Source organism: Camelus dromedarius, chromosome 2 (assembly GCF_036321535.1).
Source record: "Camelus dromedarius isolate mCamDro1 chromosome 2, mCamDro1.pat, whole genome shotgun sequence".
Lineage (NCBI taxonomy): Eukaryota > Metazoa > Chordata > Mammalia > Artiodactyla > Camelidae > Camelus > Camelus dromedarius.
The window spans coordinates 115,004,521-115,021,957 of record NC_087437.1 but is presented as its reverse complement, the minus strand read 5'-3'; the positions used below and the strand labels follow the sequence as shown (position 1 = coordinate 115,021,957).

General features: G+C 48.0%; 1 protein-coding gene across 1 annotated transcript in view; it reads right to left on the bottom strand.

The window, feature by feature from the left end:
* Window positions 1-17,437, bottom strand: part of SIM2 (SIM bHLH transcription factor 2) — a 45,612-nt gene that overhangs the window by 24,559 nt on the left and 3,616 nt on the right. Inside the window, exons 2-4 of the mRNA XM_064475825.1 lie at window positions 11,768-11,850; window positions 8,601-8,690; window positions 2,007-2,115 (exon numbers count right to left, since the gene is read on the bottom strand). Coding sequence (XP_064331895.1) covers window positions 2,007-2,115; window positions 8,601-8,690; window positions 11,768-11,850 — 282 coding nt within the window. The remainder of the gene's footprint in view (window positions 1-2,006; window positions 2,116-8,600; window positions 8,691-11,767; window positions 11,851-17,437) is intronic.

Here is a 17,437-nt window from a genome sequence, read left to right as displayed (position 1 = left end):
GGGTGGCCTGTCAGCCCCATTTCCAGATACACACACTCAGGTGTAAAAAGCATCACCTGGTAACAAATGATCCGGTTTAGGGGAGAGCCCACTTCTCACACAATTACCATAGAACAACGGGGCCCGTTCAGTTGCAGAGAGCCAACTCTGCGAATGAGAAGTCAGGGAGAAAACTGAGCGCTGGTGATCCTCCAAGCCGGTGCACTCGGGTGGCTGTGGAAATGAGTCAGCGGACAACCCACCTCCCCTAGACCTTCTCCTCCTGTACTGCAGCTCCACCTCTGACGTGAACCGCATGGAAAACTGGAAGGGTCTCAGGACAGTCCCAAGATTCATTGCTGTCATGTTCTATACACCTTTTTAAAGGCTTAGACGTGGAAGGATAAAATGAAACCACAGCTAATGGCAGAACGCCTGTGCCATGCAATGAACACGCTGTGTAACTTTTAAAACAATAACAACAGGACGGTCTGAGGAATTCTCTGAGACTCCTGCGGTCTTTGTCCAGTTTTAAACAACCCCACAGTGAAAGAACTAAATTCAGGAGCAACGTCCTCTCATCACTCTCATTTTGTTAGACGTTAATTCTTCAGAGCCTTATGCCTCTTCATTCCTGCCGTCAGACCATTTCTAAGGACTTAAGCACCAGGGGCCACAGCTACCCCCTAAGCCCACATCTCAGCTCAGAAACCAGCATGCCAGTCTCTCTCCTTGGTAGACGCGTGGTGACTACTTCTGGGGCTAAAACACAGGAGCCACAGAGCTGGGTCTGCAAGGGGTTTGAAACTGAGGGTACGGTTCTGTTCACTCCTCCTAGCCTTGGAATGACCCCTCCCAGAGGAATAAGGAAGAATGGAACCCACTTTATTCCCCCTGTGACTGGCTACCCCATTCTCATCACTTTTGACATTTTTCCTTTTGCATTTCGTCTCACTGGGGAAGTTTGGCCAAGTTGGGACACCACAGTCCAGAGCAGACTAAAGACCCCTCGGTCAGCATGCTGGTTGGTCTCACTGGACGGTCAGAGGGAGTTACAAGGCCAGGGCCCCTGGAATGAGTTCTTCTGCATCTCCCTAGCACACATCGCAGTGATGAGTTAAGGACTCTTGTGTCATGGTGTGCCCCACATCACAGCCACGCCATGTCTGTTCCAGAAGTGGGGAGCCAGTCAACACATGTTAAACCGTGGGACTGTGGGGGGAGGCTCTTGTCCCCATGGAGCCAGGCCAGCGAGATGGACCTGCCTCTTCCATCCAGACCAGGGCTTCTTAGCTGTCCTGTGCCTCAGCACAAACCCTGCAGATGCCCACTCAGAATAACGGTTCTTACTGCATAAAAATAAATGAGATTACAAAGGGGATCAACTGTATCCAAAAAGAATTACTGAAATATTCAAACAAGTGGTGATATGGTTACAAATATGCTGCTTTATTAACACCTTAATAAACTGGAGCATAAACTCCAGAAATTTCAAAGTAGTGGTGAGCATGACTGATACGTTTAAATGCCTGCAACAACTGTAATGTGAAGTGAAAATACCTGTGATTTCTGTTGTAGGCGAAGCCCCAGGCACCAGGAACAGTAGGTGGCTTAGTGTCTACAATCTACAGGCAAGGGAAATACCAGATTCCAACTGGAAGGAATAAAGATGTAATTTTCGCATGCAATTTCGAGGCGCCCCTGAGTTCGATCCTCAGACCCTTTGTCAAAAGGCCCAGGTCTAGACCCGTGTTGCTGGAATTCTAAACCAAGAGCACCTGAGGGGAGAAGCCTTTGAGCACTCTTCTCTGTCTCCTGCCCACTGTCTCTTAGTCTCTGGCGCATGAAAGGGGGTCGGTAGTGTTGCTTTAAAGGACAGAGACATAAAAGAAACTCCCCCCTTGGTGGGCACTGTGTGTTTGCTGGAGGGGCCCTGGCTGGGCAGCTTGGGAAACCAAACCCTCAGGTTACAGCCAAGAGCCTCGTCTGGTGTTCATTCGGCTTTCTTTTTCGTCTGGAGGAAGTACCTTGGAGCAGGTGGTGGTGAAGTGGCTGGTGGGCCGCCAGGACAGCCGTCATCTCGTCATGGTCGGAGGGGTGGATGTACTCGTAGATGCTGTTGCCCGTGAGCTCCACCTGCCGCGGGAGGGAAGGGGGAGTCAGGAATCCTCTCCAGAACTGCAGGGGGTGGGGGGAGGTGCATCACAGTGTGCACCCGCCAGGGACAGGACTTTGATCTCCGCCTACAACCCACACCTTCTCTGCACACGGAAACGTTTGCCTTTTCTCAACACCTTCCAACAAGGACAGGAGAGTCCCAAGCAGGAGGAACTGGAAGGAAGGTTGGAAAAAGTGTGCCATGGAGCTGAGGGACCCTTCCGGCCTGGGCAGCATCCTTCATGTAGGAGGTGGCTTCAATCAGACTGGAGCTGGGCCCCATCCTTCACTTGCTGCCTGCGGGGACTGGCGGCCGGGAGGCCAGCAGCCATGTCCTGCGGGGTCCCTGCGACAGCCTGGGGTGCTCGCCCCCAACAAGGTCCTTCCCCTCGGGCTCTGCTGGGCCTCCTTCACGTGGCCAGAAACGTGTCTGTGGCTTCCCTGGTCCAGGGTGACTGTGCTAATGTGCAGCTCCCACCCTTGGGTGTGGCTGGGCGGCTGCGTGACCTCGGGGAGGGTCTGGACCTCTCCAGAGAGCCACATGACCGTGGGGTTGCTCCCCTGATGTTTGGACACCACCTACAGACACACCCCACAGAGGCCACCATGGAGCCTAGAGGCCACGTCCCTGTTGGGCAGGACCCTTTGCAGGCACAGGTGTCTCTAGGAAAGTACCATAGTTACCATCTTTCTCCAGAGGTCCCCAGAGACTCAGCTCCTGGTCTTGAGAACTTGGTGACTGTTCCTCCAAACACAAGTGCCATGACAGGGGATAACAGATTCTCAGGACCAGAGCCCCCCTCACCTATTGGCAGTGGCATAGAACATTCCAGAAACTACCACCAACAGTGCAGCTTCTGAGCAGTGGTGGGTGGATCCTCTTTCAGAGCTACAACAGTGCAGCCAAGGACAGTGAGTCAGTGCACCTGGTATTGATCAGGGCCCCGGTGCGGTGATGGCATGTCTACTACAGCCAGTGGGACCGCAAAGCCCAGAGTGGGTGAGACACTGCCTTTAGGTGCACAGAACCTCAGGCGGGTCTGAGGACCTCTTTCTCAGCCCTGCCTCCAGGGGCGAGGGCGAGCTCAGGGTTGTCCCAACCACTCCCTCGTTATTTTTAATTGTGTCTCCCCACCTGTTTCATTGGGAGGCTAGCTCTGCGCTCAGTTAGAGCACAGATAACATGATCTTCTGTAAAGGGGCAGCCCTGGTGGTGCAACCCCAGCCAGGCAGCTGAATGGGGAGGTTCTCCTGGGGACCACTGCCTCAAATCGGTGTCAAAGCCACTTGCTTTCTGCTTAGGACAGCGGTGGGGTGGGTAGTGGTGGCGGTAGCAGGGTTGGGGGACATGGAGAGGTGAAGTCATTTATCGCGTTCCTCCAGCTACTTCTTCCACTTTGTTGACGTATGAGCTGCCTTTTTATTCAGAACAAATTATGTTTCTGGCCTGCTAGGTAATTTTGTCCCTAAAACGGTTTCCACAGTTCTGTTTTCTGCATTATTCATGGAATTTTTCTCCCACATCATGCAAACAGAGCAAACCCTCTCTCTCCACCTCCCCAACCTGACACTTTCCTAAGGACTCAACTGGATATCTGCCTAGGTAAAAAGTTACGGCATGATTTCATTAAAAATAGAGACTAAAAACTAAACACCCTTCTCTCAAGTCCGTCCTGTTAATCCTTACAAAGTTTAAATAAACCAGCAACACTCAAGCCAGCCAGTTGGACAGGACAATCTCCTTTCTTCCTGAGGGCAGCCTTAGAGATTCTGTCCCATGGTGGGTGACACAGGCTAATAAGTCAGGGAACTATTTTTTCACTTGATCCATAATTTCAACGGCTTATTTTAAAAATGAAAAAAAGAAAAGAAATAGAATTTTTTGTGTGTTGACCTCTCATTTTCCCTTATCCAGGTTTTTAGAGAAAAACGACAATTCTGATTTGCTTGAAGTTCTTCTTTTTAATCCCAGAGTAGCTTCATCTGTCTCCAAAGAAATTCCGTTCTCATCACAAGCATGTGGGGGAGACGAGGGAAGGTAGGCAGACTAGAAGGCTTGATTTTCTGAATACTCGGGTCAATCATAAACCTCTAGGGCTGTCCAGGAGGCAAGGTCGTCTTCAAATAACGGAAATGTTTTTAAAGGACAAATTTTGGAATGATAAAACCGTGCTGACCTTGACTCAAAATTATGGTTGACGTGGTGTTCCCTGTATTTACATACCTACTCGTGCTTTTGAATGTTGAAAGAAATGTGACTACCTCACCAAAAAAAGAAAAAAAAAAAATACGGTTGTCGCTATAAAACTCCCCAGGTCTCATACATCAACCTTATTAAAACAGCCCCTCAATGTGATATTTTAGTATTCGTAAAACCCAGCTAACTACAAAATGAATTGCTTTCCTACTAAGAGCTTTTTTATGTTTTGCTGAATAGCTTTTCTTCCTGCCAAGAAAACTACATATGATAAATACAGCACTAAATGGATATATTCTGGGTCAGAAGGGGAAAGTCACCCAGTATTCTGGAAACACACATTACTCTGCTTTGGGTGTTTTGCTGAGTATGGTAAATTAAGCATTTTAAAATAAGATGGTTTGGGTTTCAGGGTTCAAGTTATGTCAACAAACATTAAATGCTGTTCTTTCTCTTTATTTCAAAAGTGAAAGGATTAGGTCTTATGGCCCCAAACAACACCATGGCTGTTTTTATGGTGGGCTTCCGGCCACAATCTCAAATATTCCATTTTCCTTTATGTATCTCGTGAACAGCTATTTCAGACATAGCTGTATTATGTGAGAATGTGTATTAGTTACCTGGATGTTATAGACCATATGCAACTTTGGTAAGGAGATTGAAGCCACAAGGATCCTTTAAAATGTTCAAAGAAATACAGAGCAGGTATGTAGTAAGGCTTTTATCCTTCTTCAAATATAAGTTAATTTCGTTAACCAAAAAACCATGAAGCTAAATCATTTCATAACCTTGGCAGATAAAGAGTGCGCCTCCAACTCTACCCCCTCCGAGTAGATACAAGTTTGTCTACGTGAATGATTATGTGTTATGATTGTGTGCGGAACACCAAGTGGAACTTTCAAGCAGAAGCTCGACTTTCTTTCCCAACACTTGCACTGCGGGCTGAGGGGTCAACTCACACTTTGTGGTTCTCACTGCCATTTTTTGGTACTAAAGTCTGACAGCAAGGATGGCTGCATTTATTCATTTAAAAGCAAAAATAAACTAATAAATTCTGCTACATGAAGTAGACCGCTTATTCCAATACTTGCTAAAAAAAAAAAAAAGTTCCAAAAAGGTTTTGAATTGGGATGGACTTATCACACATAAAGAATAATTTTTATGCTCTCAAATAGATAATTCAGAAACTTATTTAGATAGCGCAGATTTTTAAAAATGCACCACTTTGCTGTGAGTTATCACGTCATTATGGCAAACCTAGGAGCTTATGTTCCCTAGACGCTGAGCTGCTAAGATAGAGTTTAACCCCGAATTAATGTGGAAGATGTCATTACTTAAAGAGATATTGTCACTGAGAGTAATTGACAGTTCTTGGAACACAGAAGGTGGTATGTAGATATAAGCTATTACTGTCCTTATTCATCAGAAAACCTGTTTAAAAAGTTACTCTGACTAGTGGGTAAAATTTTATTAACACTTTAACTCTGGTGATTAAAAAAACCTTGAAGTCTATTTTAATAAAGTTTTCATGTTTGGCATATTTGTCTGGCTTTTTACTACTAATAAAAATAATCTAAAAGGTGCAAAAATTGTTTTTAAAACAGAAGTTGGGTATTTGACATTCCTTTCAATACCTTATTTTACTATTAAGAAAACAGGGGGAAAAAAATACACATTGTGATTCTGCCTAGATTTCCTTCTGCAGAGTTAATCGTGAACAGGAGGCAGATTTGAGGGAAAAGCTTGTTGTTGCTTATTTAAACAGTTCACCACGAAGCACTCCCCAGACACTAACAAGGGCTCACGGCTGCATGAAAGTGTTTTTGTAGCTGGAGACTGATACTGAGACAGTCCCGCCAGGAGATCAGAAAAAAAATCAGCCGCTCTACACAGTCAGTTTGACTTTTTTCAAATTGACACTTTCCTCACAACATATAGACAAAAGGCACCTCTACAACTTCCTTGGAAAATGGTAGTGTATCACTCCCTCCTCTTCCAAAATTATGACATACAAAGTCTTATGTCTGCATTAGGACCAAAAGGAAATACAATTTAAATTATGATTCTACTTAGAATTCCTTTTGTGGAGTTAATCATGTGTCCTAGCCAATATTTTGGTCATTCTTAATTACTGTCTTCAAAAACAATCATTTTTATTTCCCACATGAAAAGAGAAAGACGACAGAGCGAGAAATGTAGGATGCCAGACTGAGCAGCCTGATGGAATGATCTGGAAAGTCCTGGTACGTGCACAGTGCCTTATGATGTGCCAGGACGTTCCCCATGACTGAGTATCTCTAATATGTGCCCACCAAAGTATGCTGTTTTAGCAACTTTTGTGCTATTTTATGTGCAGTTCTAATGAAACTGTGATCATGCCTGGCTTTTGTGTAGCTCCCTATAGTTTATAAATCACATAAAATATGCACTTTGGTATGTTTCTCACCATGATCCTGAGAGAGGGGGTGGAGCAGGCATTATTTTCTTAGTTATGATTCAGGGAGGTCAATTACCTGGCCTTATTGGACAATGAGAATCATATAACTGAATGTTATTTTCCTTTTTGCTTTGACTACTAGGGAGCTCAGACCTAAATGAAATATTCAGTAAAAGTGACGCTACCTATTTTAAAATATGTTTGACAGGTCATTTTAAAAGTCTGTGAAATGTTTTGTCTTATTTGTGACATTATTATAAAACTAATCAAAGTTTTTATAAGTTACGATTTAAAAAATTAAGTAATCTGATCAAGAGCACTCAGCCACAGATCAAGCCAGGGGTAGAAATCAAGCTGGGTTCAACTAAAGGGCCTTAAATAATTCTAAATATTCTGAGAATAATAAGGTGGAAATTCAGAAAAATAAAAAGAGTAAATTTCATGTTCCCAACAGTATTTCCCATTCTACAAGGTCACTAATCCCATGAGTCACATAGGTTAACAGTCAAGCCTTAGTCAATCTTATCTGGGAGACCTGGTATCATAAAGGAAGAGAAGAGGAAGAGAAAAGAAAACTCCATGCAATTTTAATATGCAATTCAATTTAGAAGACTTTGCAGAAGAAACACATGGGCACAGAAACCCACCTTATGGATAAGGAAAAATTTTTTCCATCCATTGGAAAAGAAGGTTTCAAATAAATAGGAGGTTTAAAAAACATCTTGGCAGAAAAAGAAAAGGAATACACCAGATGCAGGTTTCCAAATTGGTAATTTTGTTTCTCAGTTAGAAAACCCAAGCCACTTTAATTGGCATGTTTTATTTTGGCTTAACTACATGAGGAGGCTGGTGCAACACAGATTATTCATGTTCCCCCTGGGAGCCCATTTCCTGTATCTAATTAATTCTAGTGTGTCTTCAGTTGTAATAATAATAATAATAAAAAAGGACTCTGATAATTCACAATGTAAAGAAACGTTTAGCCCCTATATGTATAAAAGAAAATGTGACTCTTAGGACCATGATCCACACTTGTTAAATCAGAAATGTGCATGGCAACCATCAGTAGACTCCTCGCCATCTAGACCCGCCACAGCCCAGACAGCAACCAAATGCTCTACACCCTTGGTTTGATGGGATAGATAAAGCTGAGTGCACTTCTTTCCTCTAAGGAATGAACCCCTTTTTAGAAGATGGTTCCAGAAAAATCGGTAATATTTAAATGTTCTAAAAGAAACCAGGACCTTGCTGTGCAAAACAGTAGTAAACTGAGTTTTATGAGTTTCTATCACAAGCATATAAAATGCTTTACTGAAACGACCACTGAACTGGAAAAACTCAGGAAAAATTACCCTGAATTCCATGTGAACACTCATAAATCTACCCCCTCCAACCTTTTCTCTCTCCCCAAAGCACATTCTGCATAAAATCCATGTTCTACATCAGCTTTCCTCTCGCTTTCCTAGCAACTCACAAAACCACGTGCAGACCATCAAGGGAGGACTAAAAAATCTCCCTTTGTGAAGCTCTTGTTAGCGGCAGAGAGCGTTACTGTATAAGCAGAGTCCAGGCTATCAATTGAGGCTGACTGTTGTGAAGATATTACTGGTCATTAACCCCAAAGGAAAAAGAAAGTAAAAAAGTGAAATGTAACACGGAAAAGAAAAGCCCCACTGGCTGACCTAAGAAGACCATTTTGCAATTTTGGATTACCTTCGTGCACAAAAGCAGACACCCAGACAGACTCATATTCAAGTTGGGTAAAGCTGTCAAGATCTGCCAATGCTTAATTTATTATTTTGGTTGTATGTGAAATTAGACAATACCCACCTGGGACAAGCCTAAATGTACAGAAGCTGTTTCTGAAATATACATGATTTTGCCATCAGATGCTACCACAAAAACAAATCCATCCAAAGTCTGTAAAAGAAAAAGTATCAGGGTAAGAGATGATAGACATTAGAGTTAAATCTAATCATTGTACTGTCCCTGGGATGGACGAATGTATAAAATATTATCATCAATGTATATTCGTTAAATGCAATGTAAACGGAGTCCCAGGGGTCATGAAAAGGACTGAAGGTTTAGTTCCCCAGCCAGGCACTCAAATGCTTTTAAAGCACTTTAAAAAGAGTCTTATATCCACATCACAAAAATCATGCAAAACATTTGAGAATTCCTATCATGCTCAGTTTAAATGTAGTAGCTTTATTGTTTGGGGTTATTTTAGCACTTAGCACAAATCCGGAGTTGTATGGTACTTAGGGGAAAATCTACCACTGTATAGACCATTTTATGTCATAATTGGCAGCCATTTATACCACTAGAACACACGCTTTATTTGCCACAATTTTCTAGTTATCCCTAAGTACCATTTGAATAATAAATTCTGAACACGACCATTCCCCAGAAAATAAAAGAAAACACTCAGTTATTTTTAACAGACTATGTCTACAGAATTAATTATTTAGAATTTGCAAGAGATCAAACAACATTTGCAAAATTCAAGGAGAAAAAGTATCAATTTCTGAAAAATTAAAGTTACCTAAATTATACTCCGATTTTGCCTAGGTTGGCTAGCACTCAAAAACATAAAGTAAAATTATAAGGTAATTAAGACAAATAAAAGGTAATGATTATATGTGTGGCGAAGATAAAAAGACTAAATTATTTTTGAAAAAGGAAACTGCATTTTATTTACCCATTCATATTTTAGAACCAGAACCAAAGAAAAGCAATAAAGTTGGTGAAAGACCCATACGAACCACAACGTTGCCCCCATAAAAAATATTCCAAATTAATTTCTGGCCACAAATTCTATTTTTACAGCATGTAATTGAAACCAGATTACCTTTGGTTTTTCTAAATCCGCCCCTTCTTTGTTGGGGGGGGGGCTAAAAAGAATGTAGTAGAAGTGAAACTGGAAAGATATCCTTAACACTCTGCTGCCTCAGACACAGTTTTGATGCGAAAATTCTTTGCCAAGTAAGCTATCATTACCTTTCCCTGTGCGGAGGTTGAAATCAACATCTTGATTATAAGCCTGACTTTCATGTTTCTAACTCAGCTATGAAATATTTCCCCAAGTAAACTCCTTTTCAAAAATATAAACTCTTTAGCAGTTTCTAAAGTTATCAACGTTTTGGCACACTTTGCATTCTTGCTTAACTCCAAAATCGTTAAAGAGATACATTTGCTGAAATAGCATGGGTCGGTCAGCCACACCAGTAAAAGAGAAAATCATAATTAAGTTCTGAAAGTTGCCAGCGGGAGCTTAAAAAATAATATTCTTAATGGAAAACGTTGGGTATGCCTTCATAGCTTCAAATGACCTCATGCGTTTGCATATGTATTAACTGCAAAGACGCCCATCCACACACCACTCCGGAATTAATTAAATGTACGGTGGAGAAACGGGGGTGTTGACTTTGCCGCCAGGTTTTCACTAGCGCTCCCCGGCACTTAGTTGTCCCTGATATTAGTGTCACTTACAATATGTAGGAGCATCAGACATGCAAAATGCCGCTCCGGGCGCTGGAAGTGAGCGCGGAGGCAGAGCGCAGGGCGCGCGGGAAGGACTCCAAGAGCGCCATTACCCCGCCGGCTCCCACACCGTTGGCTTTACGTTGTAAAAGCCTAGGCTTTCAAATACATCCCCGGGACCCGCTCTTCCCCAGCGCATGCGTTTTTAAAAATAAATCACACTAGGAATGTTGGGGAAAAAGAGTTTTGAAAAGATCTGCTTTTTCGAAACGCAGAGCTCGTGGCTGACTCGCTGCCCCAAGTCACCGAGTCCCGTAGCCAAAAATTTTTTTCTTTTAAAGAAAACACAAAATAGAAGGAGGAAATGCAAAATAGCTCTCGGCGGGCATTTTTCGGTGGCAGAGACAAATGACGGGAGGGGGAATGAATCGGGTCGTTGATGAGGCTCTGTAAAGGGCATTTGAAGGATTCCGAGACATGAGGCGTTGCTGTCCCCACCCAGCGCCAGCCACGGACTTGGAAGTGGCTGGTCGTGCGCACGGTTACCCTACCCGAGCCCGAGACACTGCGGGAGAAATCCGAGGTCAGGGGCGGTTTAACCACCGCGGACTGAATGGCTCCGGGCTGGAGGGCTAAGCGGCTGACCACAAACTAAGCCAGGGCTTCCTCCGTGAGCCAGGTGAGCCTGGAGGCGTTACCAGGTCATAAGTTGGACCACTCGAGAGCTGGACCACTTGGGTTCAACAAAACACCACTTGCTATGTGACCTCAGGCATGTTGCTTAACCTTTCTGTGCCCCAACTTTTTTCGGGGGGGGGATGGAGTTTAAAAAAGAATACACTCTAGGTGGGTGGTGAAGAGAGAGTATATAATAAGATTTAGAATAGGATCTGGCCAGTAGTAAACTCTCAATAAATGTCAACTGTTGATATTTGATTATTGATGCTGTCTCTCCTTTATTGCAACCTCTACACACAGACACACAAACAAACACAATTGTCAGAGGCCTTAGAGCTGCTCACTCTGGCTCAGAGCGATCTGATTATTCCTTCTCTGGCTCCAGCGCCTGGCACACAGCGTTTGGCACAGAGCAAGCGGGCCATAAAAGTTTGCTAAGGGAAGTGAGGTTGGAAAGGACTTAACTACGCCCAGGGGTGCCCTTCGGCCTAGGTCTCCTGAGCTAGAGAGTCCTGGGGCTGGGGAAGGGGGGGGGGGGCTAGGCGTGGGGGGTGGTGCGAGGTTGCACTGGTTGAGTCCAGTCCACACTGGGCCCCGGCCCCCCAGGCGGAGTTAGTGAAGAGTCTCTTGCCCCGAAATTCGGCCACGGCCTCTAGCCTCGGAGAGACCTCTGCAGCCTGGGGACGGCCTATGGATCTGCCCAGGGCTCCTTGAGGAGGGACTAGGGTGGCGAGGTCGTAAGAGAGTCCCCACCCGGGCGCGGGCCAGGGAGGTTGGCGGCGGCGGCGGCGCTCCCTCCTCCCACCCCCACCCCCCCGGAGCGGCGGCTCTACTACCTGCAGCAAGTGTGATCCCAGCTCCTTGGCGACGCTGTCCAGGGGCCCGGCGCGGCTCGGCTGTCCCCACGCGTCTCCTAAACCTGGACGGGGAATAAAGCAAACCAGTAAACAGCGCCCAGCCGGAAGCCGGGGCGCCCGGGAGGGCGCGCGCAACCTCAGCTCCTCGCACCCCCGCCGCCGGCCATCGTCCCTTTGCCTTCGATTAAGAAGAGAAAGACCAGATGAGAAATTCTCGCTGGGGCCTTGAGTCCAAGCGCCCTGGCCGCGCACTTAGCCCACCAGGCCCCCAGCTCCCGTGGGTCGCCCACGTGCTCACGGCTCTGAAATTGCCGTTGTATTTGAAATGCCACAAAGTAACCTAATCTGCTTTGAAATCGGCCACCCTCACAGCCAAACGGGGATATCGATTTGACCAGTAAATATTTCCCCAAGGGTCCTGCCTCCCTCTCTTCCTTGAGTCGCCAGCAGTTGTGCATTTTCCCAAAGACAGGGAGGCCCAGACTTAAAGCTCTCGCCATCCTAGAGGCAGCTTTTCCCGCATTAAAAAAACAAACAAAAAAACAAAAAACTTTCTTCAATCTTCTGTAACCTCCTCAAACTCTCCAGCCTTCACTGGCGCCCCAGGAGCGCCGGATCCTCTTCTAATCCTAGAGCTACAGTCTGGGAAGGGTTTACCTGGGGGCTTTCTCGAAGAAAAACTCCTAACGCGCCAGCGGCGGGGCGGGGGATGGGCCGTAGGCGGGGAGAGCCGCATATATACGTGAAGGAAACTAGGAAGTGTTTGTTGTCACATAGTTGGGGGTCTCACAGCCTCTGCGCTTCTTAAGTGTCCTCCCAAGGCCTCCTGTTGCTCCCTACCACCTCCCTGAGGTCCGCCAGTGTTGCAGAAAGTGCACCGAGGGAAAGACGGTCCTGCTCAGCAGAACATCCCTCCCTTGCACCCTCGACTCAGCTGTTGTGACCCCGGAGATCCCAGGCTTTTCTCTGCACGTTCAGGAGGAAGTAGGAAAGCCGAGTGAGATTGCAGCGCTAAGCCCCCGTCGGGAGAAACCCCAGCCGCTCCCTGGAATCAGTCCTTCTGCTGGGGGCCTGACCCGAAACTCTCCAGTGAGCCCGAGGCTCCGGCGCGAGGTGGCAAAGGCTGGTGGCCGCGGTGTCAGCATCCACCCCCTACTCCCGCGGAGAACGCCCCGCCCCCGGGCTCTAGGCCCACTCTGTGCTTCCCATCCCAGGTTTTGACCCTGTGAGGTGAGGTGAGTTAAGGGTCCAGCTGGCTTGTCCGTCTCCCTTCCCACCAGAAGTGCAGGTCATAACAGTCCCCTGCCCGCTGCTCCCCGGGAATGCGGGACCAGAGACCAGAGCAGAACACGCTGGACTGGGGACCTCGCCCAACCACGCCAAATCCGAGGAGTACTCCCAGGACCCAGAAGCCCTCCAGGTGGGCGGTTAGTGGGTTCCTGAAGAGTGTCACGCAGGCACCCTGGGTCTCCCCACTGTCCCTGAAGGTGCCTTGGGCGTCGAAGCTTCTGGAGCCCTTGACTCCAGCAGGCAGAAAACGCACCCTCAGCGTGGAGGTGTGCACAGGCCCAGGGCACCTCCAGGCCCATGGCCCCAGGAAAGGCTTTGGAGATCCTTCTTGGCAAACTCTATTCTGCAACTGAAAAAGAAATGACCTTTAATTCTCCTCCTGGGCTTCTAGAATAAGGGGTTTATCCTGTATCCCCATAAGGACGTGGCTAATTTCCACACATTCCGATTCCCCAAATATGACTGCAGTCCCCTATCACCAGACTCCACCAGGAGAACGGAGATCTCTCTTAACCCTAGGAAATCACTGCCCACCCTAACCCACTCCCAAGGATGACCACAGTGACCACAGTACAGGATGACTGGCTCTCATGTAGGTCCTTCCTCCCCAAGACCCAAGCGGCTCTCCTGGTGGTGGCGGCATTTACTCTATTTAACCAGAAATGGAAAGGTTCAAAATTTAAGAGCTGTAGGGGCTTGAATGAAGAAAGAATTTAACAAGGACCCAGGAATTCTGATGTCTGAAAATGGACAAATGCACCCTGGTAACCATCCTTTATCCTACTCTTGGGCCCACCCCCTGGCTCCGGCCAAGCCACCCTTGCCTGGCTCCCTGCAGACAGTGAGCACTGCTCCCGCCTCATCTCCTCACATGGTCTGGGGCTGAGTGACCTGAGGAAATCTGCACCTTTGGGAATGACCCCCAAACCTCAGACTCCCCTGCCTGGGTCTCCCAAGACCTCTGGCCTCACATGCAAGAGTGCACTGACTACACAGGACAATTTTGCGTATGATTAAAATACCTGGATACTTCAAGAGCCTGTTCTCTTACATCAGTATAATTTTTCCTGTAATTTCCTAATGCCTCCGCGTTGCCAGTGGAGATTTGGACCTGGTACGAGCGAGCGGGGGGTGGGTGGTGAAGTTCCCCTCAAGCGTCCCTGCCCCATGCCACCTCATAGGGTGATGGCGCTGCCAGCTCTTCCATTAGAAACCGCTATGGGCGAGGCCTTTCCACTGGGCCCATAAAAATCTACTTTAGGCTGAATGTAGAGATTAAATGAGGAAAGATTTGTAACAAAAAAAAAAATCATCCTGTTACCGTAAAGCCATATATACTCCTGAAAAAGTGAGGCACTGGGCATGTGGCCCTTATCTGGACCTAACAAAGGACTTTGTTAGAAATGAGGGAAAGTATAAGAAAAGACTTGGTTAAGCTCCTCCAAGGTTACCAGCTGTTGGTGATCTGTCTCACCCGATTCTGGGAGCCCATCCCCCACCCCAATGACGGCAGGGGAGCAGCTGGGGGTTCCAAACCTGGCCTTTGGTTTCCAGCAGGGGTTTGGACTCCTGCTTGAGCCGCTACTGGGAATCCAGATGGCCAGGTCACTGGGGAGGGGGTGGTCAACCACTAGGCCATAGGGAAAGCAAGCCAGGTGTCCCTTTCCCCCTCTGCCTTCGAAAGTTTGTATGTGCCTGCACCTCGTACCCACCCACACTCAGCTGGCTGTTTGGTTTAAACCCTGCGAGGCCCTGATGCCACAGAAGCTATCTAAATATGGTCCCTCTTCTCTGCGTGCTCAGTTAGTCAGTCAGCAACTGCTCTTGAGTGTGTGCTGTGCTTTGGCCCCAGCCAGGTGCAGGTCACAAACCATAAACGTGAAACCGCACAAATAAGATGATTTGCTATCAAAAGGGAGATAGTGGAGGGGTTCCTTCATTGTGAGATAGGGTTGCCTCCTCAGATGAGGGGACACAAGTTGAGACCTGAAGGAGGAAGCTAGCTGGGTTTGCTTCTTCCTCTGGACCCAGAAGCAGGACTCGCTATGGCCAGTGACCAGCAGGTCTCAGCCCTGGGGTCTAGACTTGGGTAAGAATTTCCAGGATGGATAGGGGTTCTCACACTTTCCCAAGGGTAACCCTGGGCATCTAAAACGGTGGCATTTTAGTCCACCTCTGACCTTGGAATGCTTTTTTGTCTCTGGGGTCCCTCAAAAGCCTGGCCATTGAGCCCTTTTCCAAACCAACAGCTGCATAGCAGGCCTGGAGGGACTGTGAAGGTAGTGGTAGGTAGGGACGACCCAACAAGGTCTGACTCAGCCCAACTGAGGCAGGGGAAGTGGTTCCAGCCGGGCCCTGCCGGTCCCGGCCAGTGTTGTACGTGTTCAGCCCACAGATGCAAGCACCCCACGACCCTACTGCCTAATGCTTAGATCCTGAGGGTTGGGATGGAGGCTCTGCTAAGCCCACTGCACTAGGGAGTGCACGTGGCCAGTGCCACCTCCGAGAGGCTTCTTCTTCTTCTTTTTTTTTTTTGCATCCCTGGGTGGGTATGAAGTGGCTTCTTGTCCGAGTTCCACCCTACCCCGAGCGCCCCACCCCTGGCTGGTCCTGGGGGCTGAATCTAGAGTACCCCGTTAGCCCCCAACCGCCAGGGCCCCACATCCCTGGAGTTCCCATCACCAATGCCTGAGCTTCCTGCTCTGTGACTGTGAGCTTTCCCTCCCTGGATCCACACACAGCCTGGCAGGCTTCCACGCAGAGATGGGGAGACGGTTGTAAAAACCCACATTATTCTAAAAAGTAAGTCTCTATATAAAAAATACATTATTTCGGGCTGCTGTAGAGAAATGCCTCGAATCCGTGACCCCATATCGGTTTAAGGTAAGTTTCTCGTCACCAAATCCTCTAAATCAAAGCATTTCCATTCCTAAACAATTTCTAGGACAGCCTCCCTCCCCCACCTCCCCTGGGCACTCAGGGGGGTGTGTGTGTGTGTGTGTGTGTGTGTGTGTGTGTGTGTGTGTGTGTGTGTGTGTGTGTGTTGGGTGAGAAGGGCCCTGCCTGAATCTAAACTCAGACAAATCCCGACACTGGAATAATTCAGGCCTCCAATCCCATTTACTGTGTGGGAGTGACATTTTCGCTTCTTTGGAGTAAAAGTGCTTCTCTCACCCACATCACTTCAGGTCCAGGGAGCGGAGAAGAGGGGCTCTGTTCTCTTCCCACAGTCTGCCTCAGTTTCCAGCTCCATTCCTGAACTGGGACCCAGAGCCAGTCCCTCCTCCAGCCCTTTCTGTGCAAGTACCCAGAGGGGATGCCACCCTCTACCCCACTGCTGAGTGTGGGAACCCAGGCTCCTGGGAAGGTGCTTAATTCTGGTGATTGGCCATGAAGCCCCTGCAGCTCTGCCTCCTGCCTCCTGAGGCTCAGGGTGGGTCACCAGATGGCAGAATTTGCCCTGCATCCTGCCTGGCATGGTCACCATGCAGCTATGGCCAGAGAGCCACAGACTCCCCCGACACTGGGTGCTTCTGCATTTCCAAAGCACTCCCTTTCCTGAAGGACAGGCCTCACTGCAAAGAGGCTAGCAGAACCCGGGCCCTAGTGCTTCCCTGAGCCCTGTGTGTACCAGGCTCTCCCAACCACGTTAACTCACTAAGTTTTCAATTCCAAGGCCACAGCCAAAGCCAGCCTTCCTCTCCTGCCCTCTTCCCTGCCTGTGTACTCCCACATCTTAGTTCACTGTTAAAGGGGAGAAAATGTGGGGACCCAGAAACCAGCGTGTCTTCCAACTCCAGGCAGGGAATCTCGGAGGTCCACCAAGTGGGGCCCTCAGCCACCGTTTAGGCGGCATCTGGCTCAGGAAAAGCAGTGACCTCACAGGAAGGAGAGACTGGAGTACAAACATGTTAGGTTTACACTTGCATTACCTGCTTCCTCACACCAGATGCCGGGAACCAGGCACAGTGATGGAGTTGCTAATAGGCCCATTTTACAGACAAGGAGACAGAAGCCTAGCAGGGCAGCCCGAATAGGGGCGCCTTGAATCAGCTGTCTCAGTTGCCGGCACCCCTAAGCTTGTGGACTCCCGCCGAGCGTCCACTTTGGCTCCAGGCGCCTCTCTGCCCCTGCCCCGGGGCTCCTCCGAGCTCCCCTTTCTCTCCTGCTGCCAGGCGGACTCCGAAAGAAAGGGCCCGAGGCCAACGGCCTCCTCTGCGCGGCGGGAGAACCTGCGGCGCAGCGGCCTTCCTGCCCGGGCAGCCACCGCCGGCCCAGGGCCGTCGCGGGGGGCCTTGGGAAAGGCCTGCCCCTCGCTGGCCTCAGTTTCTCAACGACGAAGGGTTAGGTTAGTCTGGC